Raw genomic sequence first — 22,162 nt, 5'->3', positions numbered from 1 at the left:
TAAAAAAGAACAATGGATTTTATATAACCCAAGTGCTAATAACATTGGCAATTTGAGCTATATTCCAGAGATGAATGTTGAACCTATTCTACTCCAATACGGCTCTGCTCTACAAAGTCTATTTCTACAGCTTTGTATCCTTATCCTTCCCTATAATGGGCCTCAAAATAGGGCTTGAGAGTCACATCCTACCAGGATAATGAGAGCCGGTGTGTGTACAGAAATACACACGTCAACCACAGGGACACAAATGCTCTCACTACTGCCATCATCATCTTTATCTCTCCGCCCAATTTTGTCCCTCCAGTGTGATTTCACAGCCAGACAGAGGAACCAAGCTAACAGCGGATATTTGGAGAGAGTTTAAAAACAGACCAAATTGTTGCAAACCTGCCATGGGGCCCTAAATGTAGGAGAGAGAGAGAGAGAGAGTGAGAGGGGAGAAAGAGAAGCATTTGTTCCCTCACTCCCGACACCATTTAGGGTACTATTCTGCTCCGCCGTGCTACAAGGTCTCTCTGATGACTTAGCATCCACTCAAAGAGTGCTTATAAATAAATCCTGCCCTGCCTCTGTCTCCCCCCCATAGTGTATACGCCTGCGTTGCTCTCCCATGGGTGCAATTTCCTCGTGCAAATTTTTAGGCTAACAAAGCACCGCTACCTCTCCGAGTTGAAAAACGCAGAGGTCTTCCTCGTGCGTGTGTGCGTGCGTGCGTGCGTGCGTGCGTGCAGTAATGTGTGGTTGTACTACTGTTCTGGGAGAGAGGTGAAAGTGGCCAAGCTATGATCCCATCCCACCACCTAGTTTACTGTAAGTCAATGGTTACAGCTCAGTTTTCTGTGTGTATTTTATTTACTTGTTTTCTTGTTCATTGTATAATTAAAGTATTCTTTTCATTTTCCTGTATTGAACTAAGATGGAGGCGGGTATTTTGGCGGGTATGCACCTGCATCGCTTTTTACCTCTTAGGTCTTATTCAGAGTAAAAAACAAAACTCAGTGTTCATTTAATTCACAGCATGCAGCATGGGTACGTTTTTCCAATTTTTCAGGGGAATAGTGCAGTCTGTGGAATATTTTAAATTGTATCAGATTTTGTCTCACGCAGAATGATGAGTTGATTACAGAGATGTTTGCGCTCCAGAGCTCTTCTGGAATTTCCAGCCCATTAGCTCCATTAGTCTATGAAGTAATGGACCCTAACCGCTTACTCAAATAAATGTTACTTGTAACAGTATGTATTTCAATGTATTTCAATATTGCAGTATTGATATTATTAAGCTATTAAGACTCAATTCACAAATCTTGGCATAGACTGTGGCGGCTTTTAAAGATTGATGTGTCGATCGTGATCAACCAGTTGTTTACCACTGCTTGGAATAATGTCTTCTACAGGACATTTTATAGCCGCACTGTTTGAATTGAATTGTTCACCTGACCCTGTAGTAGAGCAAAGTTTAAGAAATAAATGTTCTCATTTACAAAACCTATTTTTAACCATAATATACTTTAAAATAGTTTTTACAATAAGCATTGTATTTTGTGACAGAGGCCATCTTTGTCCCACTGCTGTTATAGCAGCTTAAGGGGCTGTGATTGTGACCATGGAACATTTTAGTTTTTAGCTGTCAGCACCATGCTGCCATGCATTTCTTCTATGGTAGACATGCTGGAGCTGTAGCGATGAGCATCATGTTTCAGCACTCTCAGCGTCCAGCTTTCTTTGTCGGAGCGCCCTGGGCGCCTCAAACTGAAAATTGTTAAACGTTCGGGAGACGAGTGCTGATCATTAATGTTGACAAGGAAACAAGGTCCAGCTTGGAAGCGTGACGTCATATCGCCTTATATTAACCAGCGTATAACTAGTAAGACACCCTGAGAAGCGGGTCTGTTGAGAACTCTAGTTTTCGCCGGCTGCCGGGTCCGGCTGCACTTATAACTTTGGGGCAGCAAGTCTAGAGTTTGAATGGCCAGGTATCAGTCAAAAGGGAGACATCGAAGAGGATGGACAGGTGTGGACAGGATCAACATATGGAATGTCAGAACAGGTCAGCTCCATATATGGAGATCTAAGGGTTTGAGGTCAATATATGCCGGCTCCATATATGCAGATCTAGATGATGATCCAGCCTTCTCCATGTATGGCTACCCAGGGTTTGATGAGGTCAGTATATGATCTTCATATGGAGACGGCCATATGGAGCGTGTCACGAGGGCCATGTGATGGACGGACTGACTGACTGACGTGCAGTAGTGCATGGAAGAAAGAAACTAATAAACTATCTGCGAAATACTAGGATTAAAATTATTTTGACAGATCCTCACCCCTTATTAACTCACCTATACGTGAGTTCTCTCTAAGGTAATAGAGAACCTCGACAACAATCAATATCACTTTGCTACGCAGAGGGCTGGAGAGACACATTCAAAGACAAGAAATAACGCACATCCTCCGTCTTTGACACTGAGCCACACTGCAAAAGCAGCAAAATCATAAAATGAAAGGAGGGGGCTCGCAACTCACTTTAGATGCTCCAAATTGAAGAACCTGAAAACATTGTTCATTTCACTTCATGCTGCTGTAAATATATTTATTTTGCTTGGAGAGACATAGTCATTGAGCGTTGTGGATAGTGGACATACACAGACCTTAAGGTTAACCAGGGTTTTAACCTGCAGGGTATCCAGCACGAGGAAAGAATTCTGCTGAAAACAAACTGCTGAGTTAAGACAGAATGCTGTTCAGAATGCTGGGACCTAATTGTGCTAATTGTCATCCAGTTGTGGTCCTACAGTATGCGAACACAGACGCATTTCTTAATAGAAGAGCAGGGAGACCACCACCAACCAATATTGTATTAACACAGAGCACCGAAGTCTGACGTAATTTACGTTCCACCATTTTTAATTCCCATAGACTTGTATATTAAGTCAAATGAAGAATTAACTGTCAGACTGTATGAAATATGAATGACTGTCGTAAATGTAAACAGTACTTTTACTATCCGTAAAAGTACTGTAATTTGTGTGTGTGTGTGTGTGTGTGTGTGTGTGTGTGTGTGTGTGTGTGTGTGTGTGTGTGTGTGTGTGTGTGTGTGTGCGCGTGCGTGCGTCCCGGATAACCTGAGAATGTGTGTTGACAAGGTGTGAACACCTGAGCCTCAGTGGAGGTATAGGAGAAAGACAGACAGGTCCTCAGTGGAGGTATAGGAGAAAGACAGACAGGTCCTCAGTGGAGGTATAGGAGAAAGACAGACAGGTCCTCAGCTTCCTGTTGACAAGGTGTGAACACCTGAGCCTCAGTGGAGGTATAGGAGAAAGACAGACAGGTCCTCAGCTTCCTATCTTCTTCCTGTGGACCTGCTCCTGTCAGGTCCGATGACGCCAGTGTGGCGTGAGGCCTTGGCGAGCACGGGCGGGCACAGGCACTCCAGCTTCGTCTGTCACCCTGGTTGACTTCAGCCGGATGAAATGCCACCTCTGAGTGCCTCCCCTGCTCCCCACACACCCGCCCGCCTGCCTCCGTGCATGCCTGTCTCCATGACTGCCTGGCTGTCTACATGGCCAACTCATAACACACTAGGGACTTGCAGGTTAATATTTTATTTAAGGCCAGCTTACACGCACCTAGCTGTAGCCCACACACACTTGTACGGTTGTACCTCCACCTGCGGGTATGCTGCCTGCCAGCATCCTCCTTAGCCACAGATGCAAGATGCAAGCAGAAAAGCTGTTTTGTCGATCAGTGTACTGTGTGTCAGTTTGACGTTGTGGCGTTTACTGTACATTTGTCTACCTGCACTCATGGCTGGGAGAAGGTATTATAATACTTTTTTGTCAAGGATAGGGTTCCTTTGAGGCACTGAGCACCACATATGGTTCCACAACAGTCTGGCTTAGTGTTTATTTTATTATTTTTTCATTTTAAATGAGTCAAAAGATCTATTAAAGCTCAAACTTGACGGTCTAAAGGCTCACATCTCTAGCCAGAGTAGAAGCAAGCGCTCCTCACTCAGATGCTAATAACACAAATAAACGCAACCTTGGGGAGCGCTTGGGAAATTTCTTGTGAACCAAGTAACATACTGGATGCAAACTTTTAATGGAATACATTAAAGTGCTATTGCTTCTGGCCATCCGTCCATGCATCCACTCCCCCCACGCGTACGTACGTGCGTGCACACGGAAACACATGCACGCAGGCACACACAGAGGCAGAAATGGAATTGACTGATCCTTGTCAGTTAGTCATTTTTCAGGATCATTTTTCAGCATCAGCTGCATTCCTGCTGGATAAATGAATGCATTTGTTTTCATAATGACATGGCAGAGAAGAAAATGGCGTTTTCATGCGGCAACAAGAAATGATTGCGTCTGTGGTTTTTAGCATCTTGATACAAAAAGGAATTTCATATTCTGAGAAACAATCATTCCTTTGCATTCACCACTGGCCCAATAATTGCTGTAGCCAATAGCGAGGAATCCACATTTGGGGCGAGATAGACAGAAGAGGTCATTTTTCATGCGTATTTGGGAGACAGTTGTTTACCAGTGTGGCTGTGGTCTATATGCCCTACTTTGGGTGTCTGTGAGGATACCTCCTGCCTCAGGCAGGAACAAACTAATCCGGAACAAACTAATCCGACTTCTTCTAGGCCTAGGGCCCATGACCCACCTGTTTGTAACACATTTTGATATAACACAGGTTGGCTCCACGTAGAAGACAGAGTCAAGCAATTGAAAATGGGACTGACTTTCAAAATTGTAAATGCAGATCTGCCCTCCATGCCATCAGTGTCCATTTACTTAACTGATTACCTAAAAAAGGTGAGCAACTCCCTCAGCCACAACACTAGAGGGAGCGTGAATAATGATCTGGTGCCACCAATCTGAACCAATCAGAATAATGATCTGGTGCCACCAATCTTTAGAACAAATATGGGTAAATTCACTTTCCACAACACTGCCACTCAGGTGTGGAATGCCTTGCCCCCTTCCCTCAAAACTAACAAATCACTGGTTTCCTTTAAGAAAGGACTGAAAATGCACCTGTCACTGTCATCTGATCAACAGAAGCCATAACTCTATTCCCCCCCTCTCCAATTAATTTCTATTCCGATCCGTACATAGATTTAATGTCTTGTTGAGATATTTAAATTGTTGTTATTGTTGATGTTGTGAATGCATGCATGGGCCCCGGTGATGTCCTATTGGTCAAATGTGCGTTACTGTACCCTGTACTTTTTTGCATCTTATTGTCTGATAAAATTATCAATCAATCAAAAAAAGCACCACATACTGATAGTACATTGTATTTTTTACACACAACACTTTTTTCCCCCCATTCTTTCTTTCTTTCTTTCTTTCTTTCTTTCTTTCTTTCTTTCTTTCTTTCTTTCTTTCTTTCTTTCTTTCTTTCTTTCTTTCTTTCTTTCTTTCTTTCTTTCTTTCTTTCTCTTTTTGTTGGGATATAACGATACACATCCCCAACTTTGACATTCCTCTCGTCACCATCCATGTGTTGGTTTTACATAATTATGGGGATCTGATGTAAATCATGGTGACAGTGTAGCAACCCAAGCAGATGTTGGCTATGAAAAATACATGGACTGTTATGTCAGCTGTGGAGGAGTCAGCCAGCACACCTCTCTGAGTCCCTAACAGAAGGGTCAGACCGTCAGAGCCAGCACACCTCTCTGAGTCCCTGGGACGCATACCATTTTTCGGGTTTCGGATCCGGTTGGGAGCGGATGATAACTGTCATGAGTCACTGATTTGTAGTCATCAGGCCGAAACCACCAAGCCAGAATCAGAATTATAACCCAAAACAATTCCCTGCGATCAAGGGCATCATCATTTTAGGGCCTAAACATTTTATTAATGAATGCCCGCCCTATTTAATAGAGTCTGGAACTACACCTCACGAAATCCGAGCAAGGAATCTGGCATTTCTGTTCACGAAAATATATTTTATAATATTTGTTTTTATAAATATCTTCAAATTTTATTTCCATTTTTTGCTCAGCAGCAAGCTATATACAGTATGCTTAGATGATTTTGATTTATATTTTTGATTTATAAATTTGCGCGACTGAAGACGAAACGGAAGTGGGGAGGAGGCTTCACTTACGCTTTATCATCCCTTGGTGATAATCAGAGCTTCCGTTCGCCAGACTGTATGACGGAAGCATTTGAAAATTGTGAGAGGCCGCAAGACTAATTCTGGTCCATTAAACAGGCATTTAATCCAGAGCGACTGACATGCAACAAATGGACCGGCCATTTGTTGCATGTCAGTCGCTCTGGATTAAATGCCTGTTTAATGGATTAAACGTCTGCTAAATGCCTAAATTGTAAATTGTAATTCCCCTACTCTATGCTTATGTGCCTATCAAATGATGTCTCAAAAAAGAAGTCAAGTCTGTCTGTAAGCATCAATGAAAAGTATTAACAAGAGCTTATGATTTGAATTATAACTATATTGGCACTATATTTTCTATAGTTTTCTATCTATTTCTGAAAAAGTAACAAGGTGCAGTACAAGGTTCCCACCTGACTGCAGCGATATGAATGTCCCATCTCAGGTTAGCTTGGCTCAGCTCACTTCACACACAAATACAGCACATAGCGAGCTTACCTCAAATAGCTTTCAGTTTTGATCCATCTTGCATGCCCCTCCCGCCTTATATATAGCCTAGCTTGCACACACACACACACACACACACACACACACACACACACACACACACACACACACACACACACACACACACACACACACACACACACACACACACACACACACAAACTGCCTGCCTGTCGGGGAGCAGATCAAATATTCACCACATAAACCTGAGTTTACCTACAGTTCTGTTGCTACTGAAATATGCATTGAGATTGTACGTGCTCAGGAGCAGAGCTGAGGCTCTCTGTGTTTAAGAATGCCGAGCTGTTTCTCACATGATTACAAGAGTGATGGGAAGCGGAACTGAATGTGCCGTTAGCCTTCTGTCTCCTGTCGTGCCACATATAGGGCCCATTTTCACCTTTCAGAAGCCCTACAGCATGCATGCACGATGCAATGTTCTTCTGTGTGATTTGAAACCATTATACATTATGCGCTTTCAATCCTCAGTGCAGTGGGTGTGATTTTTATGTACCAGATATAGGCTGCTTAAATGTGAGACCGGAAATGCAGCTGAAGGCTGAAGATGGCATCAACAGTGTGTGTGTGTGTGTGTGTGTGTGTGTGTGTGTGTGTGTGTGTGTGTGTGTGTGTGTGTGTGTCGGGGGGGGGGGGGGTCATTAAGTCCAGATAGCTGCTGCTGAAGTCCAGATACCCGCAGGCATATACAGTATGCACATTAATGTCTACGTATCTCTCTCTTTACCTATCTTCCGTCTTCCCTCTGTATGTCACGATCCATGCCCTTTCTGTATTCATATTTTATTTTCTAGTGTTCCTTGTTCATAGTTTTTGTTAGTGTTTACTTACTTTGTTTTACTGTGATTTTGTAGTATTGTGTTTCTTGAGTTGTCACTGTTTCCACCTGTGTCCTCTTAGTTTTCCCAGCCTATCCAAGCCCCCAGAAGGGCTGGCCAACGTTGATATACTGGTCAGAGCTGGGACTGCAGGCGGGCCCGTGGATTTAGGAGCTGGGGTTTAACATTGAGCACTTTTGCATTTAGGACACCATAATCCAAATTGAAAAACTGCGGAAGTAGACCGTTCTTCCGGGTGCTTCAAAACGCCACTGAGCAACTTCCATCGAAATGAATAGCAGGGGGTGGGGCAGTCCACCCTCTATCCTTTATAACTCTATGAGCCTATCCCAGGGTTGATTATCAGTTGTGTTCACCTGTACCCTGTTCTCCCTGTGTCTAGCTTGACCAGCTCATGAACAAATATTATTTCTGTAATCGCTTCTGGAAAATAACAGAAGACATATAAGACATTATTGTCTGCTCTGTTTCTTTTTGATGTGTACACTGTGTAATTTTATGGAGAGGTATCTAAAGAGCACAAAGTACCTTTCTTGACGTACTGTGTAAGTATCGCGAGACTTTCCACCGTTTCCTGTCCGGCAGCCAAATCTCGCGATACCTCCGAGACAGGAACGATACCTGCTGCTGTTTAGATCCTCAAACAAAATGATATACTGTACACTCTGTGCACATCGAAAAGCAAGTGATTAGAACACAACCTGTGATATGTCTTCTTTTATATTCCTGAAACTAGGTCTCAATTTTTCAGAAATAATGTTTGTTATGAGCTGGTCCAGCCAGCTCCATTCACTCGTGTCATGTATTCATTGAACTTCCGGTAGAGGATTTTCTAGAACGCCTATCTCCTTTCCTGTATTGAACCATGCATGAACCGGTTTCCTTCTCTTTTTTTTGGACTGTCAGATACAGAGATCTCATAGCAGCCAGAACGTCTAGTAGGTTAAATTTAGCTTTGTAGAGCTTGCTTGGCCTACACTTTGTCAGCCTCAGATACGAAATCTGAATGTCACTTTTAGTGCTCCATACCTGGGTTAGCGGTTAGACATCCTGTGCTGTCAGGACTAGGGGGTGTAGGCGCCAGGACTGATGAAACGGGGCTGTCCTAGATTCACAGAGGGTCCTCTGTCTGTTAGCTTGCCTCCATTTCTATCGCTTTAGTCAGCCCACTCATTGCAGGCTCCAGTCAACTGGCCCCAAGGCCCAGGTGGCCACCATAAGGGGGTGGTATGTGTGTGACATGTATGTCTGCATACAGTATGTGTGTAAGTATGTGTGTCTTTGTATCGTGTGGGAATGTGTGTGTGTGTGTGTGTGTGTGTGTGTGTGTGTGTGTGTGTGTGTGTGTGTGTGTGTGTGTGTGTGTGTGCGTGTGCGTGTGCGTGTGCGTGTGCGTGTGTGTGTGCACATTATGCAGTATGTGTTGTGTATGTGTTGTGGTGGAAGCGGGGCCTTGGGAACTGAGAGGGGAGCCTCCTGACTTTTACAGTGGCTGCTACCTTGGCAACCCCAGAGGAAAGATGTGTTGAATGAGTGAGTGGGAGAGGGAGCTACAGTACAGTAGATACGTGCGGGGGATGTGGCACTGTTTATGGATTTAGTTATTCAAACTGGCTCAATACACGTTACAAGATATGTGCTGTGGCTCGAATTCCACTATGTTGCTAGTCTCTTATCTTCTTGCAAACTCCCCATGTAAGCATCAGCTGAAACCCCTGTGTAAGCTAACTGAAGCTGGACTGTCAGGGAGCATGTACCGGCCCTCAAAATATAGTGTCACCGTAAGTCGCTGAAGGAGCAATAGGAGGAAAAACTTCAGGACAGGGATGAGAATAGGAAGCGAGCGTGATGCATGTCTTTTGACAAATTGCAATGTTTGCTTTCTTCACTCATAACAAAAAATGGCTTGAAAAGTGGCTATATTTAAAAACGCTGACAGCAAACGGATAGGGGAGTTGGACGTTAGTGTCATCTGCTGTGACGATCCCTGTACAGTCAAGAGTCCACTCCTCTTCTCTCCTCACCTTTACTCCCCTCCTGTTCTACATTAAGTATCTGACCATTGTTAACCCAGCTAAGCAATATAAAAACTTTCAGGCTAATCGGTCCAGTGACAGAGAGACAGATACACAGATGAAACAGGCACGGCATAAAAATCTTGGCACAATCTAAACAAAAATTATAGGTAGAACAAAAACATTAAAAAGCTATTCAAAAGCTATAAAATAAGATCTGTTCTCCCATAACAAACAATTCAATTCAAGTCAATTTAAATCTTTAACTGCAGACCTATACCCACAGATGAGTGTAACTGTTTTTAACTTTTGTTGTATTACACGTTCAGGGGAAGGTTTTGTTTTGTTTTATCATTGATGTGGATATAATGATTTGAAAATGAAATTGTACTTGGATTGTGATGTATCTCGACAACATTGAAATGTCTTTTCGAGAATAAATATAGGTTTGAATGAATGAATACATAAATGAATGAATGAATGCATGCATGCATGATCCCGAGGACATTCAGGGATCATTCAGGACATGCTCCTTGTGAGGCAGGATGATCCGAGTCCTTCTTTCATGTCTCCCATTTCCCTACTTTCTCTACTCTGCTAATACAGCAAAAATTGCCCCCAAAAATACATAAAAAAACTGCCCTATGGATTCCTTTTTCAATATACCATCAATTAATTTTCCGTTTTGACCTGCAGATGTTCATCAAAAGTTCCAGATTGTTTTTGCAGCCAGCTCCCAATCAATGTAGTTAAAGTTAAATTCACAACTCTCCACCTATGTTCTCGTTTTCTTCTTTTTCTAGGCTTATACCGGTAATAGCACAGCGAGCACATACAGCACATGAAATCCTCTGTGTTAATTCGTCCATTTGTAATTCTGAGAGTTTGAAAAGTACATTTGTACCCTCCCAGAGTTAAAGTCCAATCAGGATGTGAGTGTGTGCAGTAGTCAGATGGAGGTTTCACTGGGTACAGTAGCTACTGTGCAGATTAAAGGTTCAGCAGTCTATTCAAGCCTTGCTTGATGGTAGGAGGAATTGATTTCAGAGATGCTTTCATGTGGGCAGTATGGGGCTTGTCACATTATACCACAAGAAGAAGGAGATAATGAAAGACCATATGTCATTGGAATGGTATTGCAGTAGGTGTATTCTGACGCATGAGAATGTGTACCTTGCTGAATGCTCTACAGAGCACATGAATATAAATGTGTGTTCTTTTTACAGTTTAGTGTCTTTACACGTGTGTATGTATGTGAAACCAGTGGGAAACTGGACACTCGCTCCCCAGGCTTTGGAGTTTCATCGGATTGACCGGATTTGAATGACCTCTGAGTACAAGCCGGTGTGTCCCTGGAGTGGGCGTGGTCTGACTCTGAGGGCTCCATTTTCGTTTGATCTTTCTAAATACACTGGTTACCTGTCTAAATCCCTAAAACACCTCCGTTACCCGTTATATTATGCATAGGTGTGGTTTGGGTGTTACAAACCAATCACTGGTCCACGTGCCATTGCCTTTAAAGCCCCATTGCCCTTTCCGCAAGGGCAGCGGCTGTCCACCTCTGAACACCTAGGACATGTACATAGTTTGGTTGTAAGAGGCTTCCAACAACTTGGGATGCCAAAAAAGCAGCTAAACAGCTTGCAAAATTCTGTGCAATCTCTTCGGTAGCCGCCAAATACTTACTTGTTACTTGTACCCCTGAAGGGTGTGTGGGTATTTGTCCGCGATTTGCTGATTGCATTCTGTACAGCACCTTGTAAATATTTGTGTCCTTGTATTGTATCTCTTATGTGGACATAAATAAATGATTAAAGTGTGTGTGTGTGTGTGTGTGTGTGTGTTGTGTGTGTGTGTGTGTGTGTGTGTGTGTGTGTGTGTGTGCGTGCGTGCGTGCGTGCGTTTGTTGTGTGTGCATGTGATTAGTGAGCCACTATTACACATGGGAGGCTAGCAGGCAGGACCCCCGCTGGAAACACACTCGTTTTCCCATCTCACACATCGGGCAAACTGCTCCTCCTCTCCAATAATGGCTTAGTCATATTGTGCCTCAGCAACACACCAAAGAGCCACTCAGAAGTTAATAGCAGTGGTTTTGCAGCTGAGAAGAATCATTTCTAGTATTTATCTAGTCGAAGTGAAAGCACAAAAGGTCTGTCAACAAACTGGAGATGGACTTAATAATCCACCAACCTCCTAGCCCTCCTTTTTTCATAAACGAATACCTTACTCTAGAGTGTTGCACAAAAGTAGTGAAAATAACTAGAGCGAAATACGATTGACAATTTCCACTACTTTAAATATTTCTTTAAATAATGTTAAAAGGTTTCCACCCGACAGTGACGATATTCATTATTAGGCCCCCTGAGATACAGATGGAACCAAATGGTTGTACACTCTCAGAGTTACAGACCCCTATAAAAGTGTCCATTTGGTTCTTCTACCAGTCATTTAGCTGGGGAACCCCTGAACCCCCCTTAAAGGACCCCTGGGGGTCCCCAGTCCCCATGTGCAGAACCACTGGTTTAGTGCTTGTTGTCACTGAAACTGGACACGATTTCACTGCAATATCACAGCACCAATTCTATCTAATGACGAGCGTAATCGTGCGTGCACACTCACATATGCAATATCAATAACACAAATTATTAGCTGTATGATTCTCGTGAAACTATTTCATTTTGTTTTCATCACAAAACCCAACTGCAGATATTTAGAAATATTTGTAGTCATAAAGGAATTAATTTTAATTGTATTGTCTGTGATTGTGTTCCTCCACTGCCTAAAGAATTTATGATACCGGTGCTGTTAGCAACTGACAAGTCAAGGCAAATTGATATCTAACCTCGTTAAAATGCCATTATAAGCAGTAATGCATCATTTGAGATTGTGGTTATAATTGACAATCAAAATATATAAGTTAATGCATCCATTAGGCTAATTGATCAGTATAGGGCTAATTTTTCTGTTTGCTACAACACGATTAGAAGCCATTTATCATGCACTTGAATGTGTTCTCTGCATTGTCTAAGATATAACGTTTTCAAGATATTTGGAATTATTCTTTAATGACTAACTCTTGCAAATGGCTCTCTCCGAATAGAATGGATTAGTAGCTTGATAAAGACGCAACTTGTTTTTCTACATCTGAGAAAGTCATTGCAGACTGACCCTGCATGCATGCTGTCTCATACACTCACATACTCTTAACGAGTGTTCATTTATTTATCTATTTGCAACTCTCAGAGTTGAATGTTGACACAGAGGTGTTGTTGTGAGAGGCTGAACCTGCCGACCCAACTACCACCTCCATACGTGCGTGCGTTTGTGTGCGTGTGTGATATGTTTGAAAGTAAAGGCCTGATTTATACTCGGCACACCCACCCAAAATAGCAGATCTACAAGCTCCCAAGGCGTTGCGCTACGTTGTGAGCTTGTAGATGGGCTATTTTAGGTGTGCAGCACTGGTGAGAACCTAAGTATATGGCGGGGCTTTAAGCAGGCTAAAAGCTGTAAACAATGGAATTGTTGTCTATGTGTAAATATCAGCTCTCTGGTGTTATGACATTCACTATAGGTAGTTGTCTATGTGTGTTAATATCAGCTCTCTGGTGTTATGACATTCACTAGTTAGTTAGTTGTCTACAGTATGTGTGTTAATATCAGCTCTCTGGTGTTATGACATTCACTAGTTAGTTGTCTATGTGTTAATATCAGCTCTCTGGTGTTATGACATTCACTAGTTAGTTGTCTATGTGTTAATATCAGCTCTGTGGTGTTATGACATTCACTAGTTAGTTGTCTATGTGTTAATATCAGCTCTGTGGTGTTATGACATTCACTAGTTAGTTGTCTATGTGTTAATATCAGCTCTCTGGTGTTATGACATTCACTAGTTAGTTGTCTATGTGTTAATATCAGCTCTCTGGTGTTATGACATCCCCTGGTTAGCCGGCAGCCAGCCAAAGCTACACTGTTTTCTTCTCTTGATCCCCGCTGTGAGTACACACTTCACTTCACTTCACTGTGTGTGTGTGTGTGTGTGTGTGTGTGTGTGTGTGTGTGTGTGTGTGTGTGTGTGTGTGTGTGTGTGTGTGCGTGTGCGTGTGCGTGCGTGCGTGCGTGCGTGTTTGTTTGTTTGTGCGCATGTGCACATGCAAAAGGGTGTTGCGTTGGCGTTGCGTCTCCCAGCCAGCCATCCAGGATTCAGGCAGTCTGCCGGTAGCTCCCCTGCTGTGAGCTGCTCCGTAGCAGGCTGAAAGTGGTGGGCGGAATCCCCTCCCGGAGCTTCCCCCGGCGCTGCAGGCAGATGTCTCCCCGTGTCTCCCACTGTCTCTGCACTCACCTGGGGACCGCTGCCAGCCAAACCCTCCTCCCACCACCACCACGCAGGCTTGCAAGGCCCTGAGGCTTGGCCAAGATGGGAGTTAGGAGGACAACACTGGGGGTGGGCACATGTGGCAATGCCAACCTGACTCCCCCCACACGCACGCACGCACACGCACGCAAACACACACAAACGCATGCGTGTGCGCATACACAGACTTACAGAAACACATCATTAACATACCGCAGCTGTTGCTTACTGGATCCATCATGGCTTCATTGCCAGGAATTGCACGTGTCGAGAGAAAATCCATTACGAACTCAAATGAAATCAAATGCAATGCACATGCTCATTCTCTCTCTCTCTCTCTCTCTCTCTCTCTCTCTCTCTCTCTCTCTCTCTCTCTAACTCTCTCTGTCTCACACATGTACACAAGAGCATGCACACACACGCACGCACACACCCAACCATGCTGACACAACAACCCAACTCTATAGAGTCCAGGCAGAATGTCCATGTGGGCTGCCCAACTAGGCTGAGTGTCATTAAGTGCTAACCAGCCCATCCACATTCCCATGCACGAGTGCTCTTCGCCAGCACACTTTAAGCTCACCTTCTGCTAGCTACGCTTGTCGAACCTCACATTTCTTGTTGAGGCTGAGGGAGACGGGTGAAGAAGGTGATAGGAAAGTGGATGAAGAGACCGAGGGAGGGGGAGAGAGAGGGAGAGAGAGAGATAGAGAGGAGATAGAGAGAGAGAGATAGAGAGAGAGGGAGGGAGATATGGAGGGGGGAGAGAGAGAGAGAGAGAGAGAGAGAGAGAGAGAGGGAACAAGGGAACAAACTACTCCAAAGTGTAGCATATACTCCTTCCCAGATGTTCAGCTTGCATTCTAATATTAATCATAACATATTATGTAGTTTTACAATATATGTGGTAGAGGAGGCTGAACAAACAGCCAAAAAGAACACGCACATCTATGTACAGACCTGGGTGCTGGATCAAATCAAGAAATGTAAAAAAGTCTGCACACCATTTTCTGCTCCCAAATATTTATTTTCGTTTCGGGCCATCCTTAGACCTGAAGGGCTGTGGCCCGAAACGTTACCACTTCAGTAGAAGAAATATTTGGGAGCAGAAAATGGTGTGTGGATTTTTTTCATTTCTTGATTTTTACAATATATGACACATTCTGGTGGCGCCACTAACGCTTAACGACTTACAACCTGGTGTCTCCTTTTTAGGCAAATGTTTACAAAAGTTGAACTGTCCCAAGATTTTCAAAAATAGCAACACAATACAATGTGTTGTGAACTTGTAGGCTATTTCCGTTTTTTTGCAAGAAAAAATAAATATAAATTAGGGTTTAAGAAGTGGTATACACATGGAATGATTCTACTGTATGACCTGTGTCTCTCTCCTATATGTCCTGGGTAATAAAGCACACACCAACCCAATAAAGCCATGCTAAATCATCTGGGGTCTATTTGTATAGTCAAACGCTGTGATGGTGTCAGCTAAGAGTCAAAGAGAGGAGGTGGAGGAGGAGAGAGGTGCAGGGCTGGTTAAAAATAGCAGGAGTCTCTCCAGGATGGCAGGTTTTTAATTAACAATAGAGAGCGTCTGATAATCCACAGTTAATCCAGAGAAAAAGAGGGAGGAGAGGGGAGAAGAGAAGAAGAGAAAAATCATCGTCTGTTTGATGTTAGGACTACAACTCCCTCCTGGCCTCTGTCGAGCAGAGCAGAGCAGCGCTCTTCTGTTCTGTTCTGTGCTGTGCTGTGATATCCGTAGCCCACATGTATTTATTTGCCAAAGCAGCCATGCTCCATATTTTGTGATTCACTTTGTGTCTGACTAACCACTGTCGGCTCCCATTAGCGTGGTGTAGCCTGGGATCCTCTGCTCTGAGTGTGTGTATTGCTGGGAAAGAGGGACTTCTTTGTCACTGTAAAGCTTTCCCTACTGAAGGCCCTGATGGCAACCACTTGAAAGCCTGGATGTGTTGCGGAAACACCATGGGATATCAGGCCTGTCTCGCACTCTGGGTGTATCCACACAGTAGAGTCACGAAGATGACAGTTGCCGCTTAGAGCAAGAGTCTCTTCCGGGTTTTTAAACAGCTGGTGGATGTAAATTAAGCTCCACCCACGCGGCAACGTGCAGCATCGACCAGACAACCGGAAACACTTTGCCGACACTGCAAGTTGCAGCATGGATGGAGCTTCATTTCCATCCACCAGCTGTCTAAAAACCAGGAAGAGACTCCTGCCGCTCGCGGCATCTGGCATCTTCGTGACTCTACTGTGTGCACTGTGGATGCAGTCTCAAAGGGATATCTGCTATCACTTTGCAGAAAAATGGGTGTGTTGTTGTTGTTGTTTTTTGATCGACAATTACAGTATTTCTGCTTTTGTAGTTGGTGTAAGGTTGCAATGTTTTATTCACAGGAAGAACCCATAACAGTGCTTTCTATCCAGTCTTCTTTCTATCCAAGAAAACACTTTGTAAAATGCTTTCTCTGTCTCTCTCTCTCTTTTACATTTTAGGACAGAGTCTGGGCTATGGCTTTGTGAATTACATTGACCCAAAGGATGCAGAGAAAGCCATCAACACGTTAAATGGACTCAGACTTCAGACCAAAACAATCAAGGTAACTGGACTGTATAAAAAATGATACTTCACTCCTTTTGCAGTACATCAGTCAGTAGTTCTCAAACACTTTCATGTCTAATTGATATGTATTCGGCCGATAACGACCATTTTAAAAGACTGTGTTCTGGGGACCCAGTAGATTAAAAGGGAATTGCAGATATAAAGGGGGGGGGGGGGGGGGGGGGAAGCTCACAACGTGTCATATTGCAACGCGTGAAGAGCTTGTAGAGCTTGTAGATCTACTATTTCCGAATAGTATGGTATGGTATAAAACCCATGGATATTTCCCACATAGTATCCCTATTCTAACAGTTAAGTACAGCTGTTCAGAGCTTCTTACACTGCATCATCGGGAACACACTCTCCTCTCCTCTCCTCTCCTCTCCTCTCCTCTCCTCTCCTGTTGTTGGTTTTAATCCAGGCGTTAATCTGCTGTCTGTAGTAATCCCTGCTTTCTCGTTGCTGTCATTTGATCTAATCTTTTCTAATGGAATCTAATGGGATGGGATTAGCCTGTTGTTGTGAATAGGGGAAGCCTGTGGAGGCACCCTCCAATCCCCAAAACAGCATATTGAAAACGACGGCATGTCAACACTGTCTGGCCTAGCCTGGATTTAAGCCAGCAACCTGGCTTTGATCTACTGTAACTTCTGAGAGAGATAGAACTGTGTGTGTGTGTGTGTGTGTGTGTGTGTGTGTGTGTGTGTGTGTGTGTGTGTGTGTGTGTGTGTGTGTGTGTGTGTGTGTGTGTGTGTGTTCGCCGCCCACCCATCTGACCGCTTGAGTGGAGGCATGTAAACACCTGGCTCATTTTACTAGTTTTACAGTACATCACAGCAGCCACAACTCCCATAATGTGTACTGTATGTGTAAGGAATGACTGCTGCATAACCTTACACAATAATAAAAAAAGATACAAGTTTGCACTCTCCTCTTAAATCTTTTAAGTCAGCCATGAGAATAAAAGGCTTACTTAGGAATAGTACACTACTCTGAAGGTCATTACCTATAGTGGAGAATTTAACAGGCTCTTCATCAAAGTACAGAAGTGTCGGTTCCCCTGCAGCTTTTGAAACGCACACTCTCAGTGAGGGGCTTTACCTCAAATCATCCCTGGCACTCTGTTAAGATTCTGAGTGCTAATTTAACTCGGAGAGTGTACAAATGTAACCCAATGGACCCTAAGGGTCCATTAAGTTACATTTGTACACTCTCAGAGTCACAAAGTGATTTGTCTGTACATAAAGACAGCCCTTTGCGATGATGGAAGCCCATGTCAGTACTACAAACAAGAAAAACCCCTAAAGCATTTTGAATGAAAAGGAAATTTGAATGTTAACTTTAATATCACACGCACCTCTCGCCTCCGCAGAAGATTGAGTGAGAGGAAGCACTTTGACACCAGAGTTTCACACATTCTCAGAGGCTTTGTGTTCCGTCTTGCCGCAGTTTCCCTTCTCGCCCCGGTATCACCCTTCAGCACGCGTTAAGAGCGTCTCAGCGATGGCTGTGATGCTGCCTTCCGCCCACTAAGGTGTTAGGAGATCACGTACACACGTGTGCGTGATTCGCAGGAGCGTGCATACAGTTGCATGTTAGGTTTCACATTTGCTTTCACACACAGACATGCACACACACACACACACACACACACACACACACACACACACACACACACTCACACAAGCGCTCACATCGTGAGGAGGTGTTGATGGAGTAGACATCTGAGTTGAAAAAGACAAACATTAGAAGAAGAGGAAACCAAAGCAGGAAAAAGGGCAATAGCGGGAAAAGGAAGATGAAGACAGAGCGAATGAGAGGATGAGAGCCAAACAAAGAAACTGAGAGGGGTAGAGGAAGACAAAAGGGTAAAAACATAGCAGGCTGTATAAGGTTGGCCTTATAGTACACCGTGATATAAACAATGCAGCTGATATGCTATTATACAATAAATAATGGGTGTGTTAGATTTAGGCGTGACTATGTGCATCGACAATTCTATTGTCTACTGTCTATCTATGCTTTCACACCCATGGCTCTGGTCACACGAAAACAGCCATTATTCATTGTATTAGCTGCACCTGGGTTCCTTGCTAGCCTGTCATGTTTTTGCAAAAGAAAAAAAACAAGCTCCAGAATTTCCCTGGGCCTGTACTGTACATGCTGGGTTTTCACTGTGCCCCAGTGATCCCGTTCTTCTGTCACCCAGGGTTCAGTGGGAGTTCCAAGCCACTGCTTAGCGATGTGTCTGTATATTGGCCTGCATGTTTGCCTGAGTGAAAGTGTAGTGGATGGCTTATGTCCCCACATGTCAGAGGTAATGAAAGCCCCTGCGAGGGGGAAGCTGTTCCACACAGCAGCAGCAGCCGCGGTGGTAATGGGATTCATGCAACATACTTAAGATGTAAACATCACTTGGGACATTGGGTTCTCAACAACTGACAGTACAAAGTTAAGTGTTAAAGGAGAATTCCATACTAAAAGGCTTTCTTACCTTTCTTTGTAGTTGTTACGTCCCCACCAAAGAGGTCCAGGTGTTATTTTGTGCAAAAGCTCCTTATTGGCTATTTCCCCTACCATAAGCCCTAAATGAATTGCATGGGAATTGAATGGGGCTATGGGGTGTTGTGCTAATTCGCTTATTTCCATTGCTCAAAATTATAATTTCTTTGTATATATCCTCTCTTCATAATGTAAATAATATCCCAAGCGGCACACTTTCTACTTCTTTCGATGGAAATAAGCGAACTAGCATAACACCCCATAGCCCCACTCAATTCCCATTCAATGCAATGCAATTCATTGAGGGCTTATGGTAGGGAAAATAGCCAATAAGGAGTTTTTGCACAAAAAAACACCTGGACCTCTTTGGTGGGGACGTAACAACTACAAAGAAAGGTAAGAAAGATAAGAAAGCATTCTAGCATGGAATTCTCCTTTAAGACAGCCAGCTAGTGTTAAGGAACAGTAATACCAGCGCTATTTCTATAGCTGTTTGTTCTGCCTGAGACTAAGCGCTGATACAACACAGAGGAAACAGTGGAATGACGCTTTGCATCTTTGTATCTTTTGCCTCTGCCAGTGTGAGTGCAGTATATGGTTTATTTGGTATGTGAATATATAATATAATAACTGATTCAAACTGTGGCGAAAGGATGATTGACATCATGAACTTTATGTTGTCTCTTCTGCCCTATATGCACTGATATGCACTGCATATGTGTTTATGCTCCCAATAGTAAGAGGTGGAAGATTGAGATATGGTTAGACTTTCAGGACAACTATTAATGAAAACAGAAATGAACAGATCCACTGTGTGAGGTCGGCGAAGCTAAATGGTGCATGTTAAAAAGGCTTAAAGGCTTTTTGCGACCAGCTGCTAATGACTTAATTAAAATGTCTGAAAAGGGTTAAGGCTTTTTGGGTCTAAGTCAGTAACACAGTACTGTGGCTATGTGCTCCACGTTTGTGTTTTGTTACATTAATTCGCTGATCTCCATAATAGCACAGACTTTAATTCAGATGAAATTCCGCCTAAATGATGTCTAGATCAAACCTCAGTGCTTAATTTAGCTCAGAAACTGTATTTAACAAACAGGAAGTAAAATAATGAGCATCAAACACCTGTAGATTTTACCCCGGGGAAGTGTGCCGTACTTCCTGTGAAATGAATGCCAACTTCTATCCTGTCCACAGTGAAGCTCACCAGCTAAATCTCTTCTCATTATTTCACAAAGCCCCATGTGTACCGCAGCCCGTGGCCTATAAGCAGTTTGCATTTAACTCTGAGAGTATACAAATGTAACCATGTAACCATTTGGTTGCATTTGGAGTCTCTCAGAGTTAAAAATTGATAAATTAACACTGAGGATTATACACGCACGCATGCACACACACACGCACGCACGCACGCGCACACACACACACACACACACACACACACACACACACACACACACACACACACACACACACACACACACATGCTTTCAAGGAATATTATTTTCTGCTTCATGAAACCGTAGGGAAATTTTGTTTTGTTTACCTGTACATGTTAAAAACTACATAAGGGTTAAACCGTGGCAGGCCCACCTCATAGCACACCATGATGTACACAGCTGCTGCTAATTAAATTAATAATGAGTGTATTAGAGTTATGTGTGCCCTATGGGTATGCCAATGTGCAAGCATAGACAATAGTCAACGCTTGCACATTCTAAGGCCGGGGCTCCACTGTAGCCGTCATGCACCAGCTCCCTTTTTAATCAATGAACGGTGCTCCACTGCTGATGTTGCGTTGCATTGTTGTTCTGGACGGCGTCCAACCTCAAAATCACACCGCCGTCCAGACATGTATAAAATATATAAATATGATTAAATTAAATTTCATTTTATACTTAAATGTATTTACGGCTTGGTTGAATGCTTGATTCTGATTGGAATGTGATTTACAACTAATGTTTTTGAAAACATTTGAAGCGAGAAATAGACAATTTTACACTTACAAATTATGTAGTTTACAAAATCTGCCTATTGTTTCATGCACAACAGTTTATTGATATACGTCTCTTCTAAGTCTCTTCTTGGGGACCGCTGGGAAATTTCCCCCCAATGGAATGCTATGAAGAATGGCGGCGTGCAACAAAAGACTGTTTTCTTCCTGCTTGTTGTCACTCGGCCATCATGGAATATTTTCCGACATTAGGACATGCTATTTTAAGGCACACGTTCGTGCAATGGAGCGACCTACACTATCGGGTGATTGTTCAAAGGTTAGTGAAAAACAACGGCAGTGAAGCGGGTTTTACGATTGATTAATTCGGCAATTAAAAACACCCCGTCACTGTCATTGCTCTTCCATCAACAGTGCCGATGTTAACCACTTGAACATCCCTATTCCACTGAGTGAGAACATTCACCAAAAATGGTAGATGAGATTGGTCTGTATTGCTAAGATTAGAGGGTTTAAGTGGTTAAACCAATAGGGATAATCCTCTGACCGCTACAACCCCCCTCTCTCTCTCTCTCTAGGTGTCGTACGCACGGCCCAGCTCAGCCTCCATTCGGGACGCCAACCTGTACGTGAGCGGTCTTCCTAAGACCATGACCCAGAAGGAACTGGAGCAGCTGTTCTCCCAGTACGGACGCATCATCACCTCCCGTATCCTTGTCGACCAGGTCACAGGTATCCATGGGGCGGGGCCTCCTTCATCCTTAACAAACACACACAGTAAATCCTGACTGTTCATTTCATTAAAAAATGGAACCACTTGGTTCCATTTCTACTGTATACTCTCCGAGTTAAATGAACAGTAAGAATTCTGCGGTGTACATACTGTACACATCAACCAGTAATCAAACACATATGGTACATGCATGGGAGTGTCACGCACAAATAGGCACATCTCTGGGACATGAATGTACATTAATTGGTTTGTTTCTGTAAAACGGGTCAATTACACATGCATAAACACAAGTGAGTGTTTACGCTACGTTTACGTAGGCTTGTGTAATTAACCGTGTATGTGTGTGTGTGTGTGTGTGTATGTGTTTACTTGTCCGTTAGCGTACACACGTCTCTGTCCGCGTGTATGTAAATGTACGCAATGTATGCTCGCGTGAATGTTTGATCTATACATGCAGACTCTGCCTGGTGCAT

The 22,162-nt window shown here is 43.4% G+C and overlaps 1 protein-coding gene across 7 annotated transcripts in view; it reads left to right on the top strand.

Annotated features, from left to right (window-relative positions):
• The window catches only part of elavl4 (ELAV like neuron-specific RNA binding protein 4), a gene marked incomplete at both ends in the record, with an annotated part of 86,774 nt that overhangs the window by 43,655 nt on the left and 20,957 nt on the right, over positions 1 to 22,162 (top strand). For all 7 annotated transcript variants that reach the window (XM_080769494.1, XM_080769493.1, XM_080769492.1 and 4 more), the window contains 2 exons: positions 16,398 to 16,501; positions 21,535 to 21,688. In XM_080769494.1, coding sequence (XP_080625620.1) covers positions 16,398 to 16,501; positions 21,535 to 21,688 — 258 coding nt within the window. The remainder of the gene's footprint in view (positions 1 to 16,397; positions 16,502 to 21,534; positions 21,689 to 22,162) is intronic.

This window comes from Protomyctophum bolini, assembly GCF_963924005.1.
Source record: "Protomyctophum bolini genome assembly, chromosome: 8".
NCBI classification, from domain to species: Eukaryota; Metazoa; Chordata; class Actinopteri; order Myctophiformes; family Myctophidae; genus Protomyctophum; species Protomyctophum bolini.
This window is presented reverse-complemented; position numbering and strand designations above follow the sequence as displayed.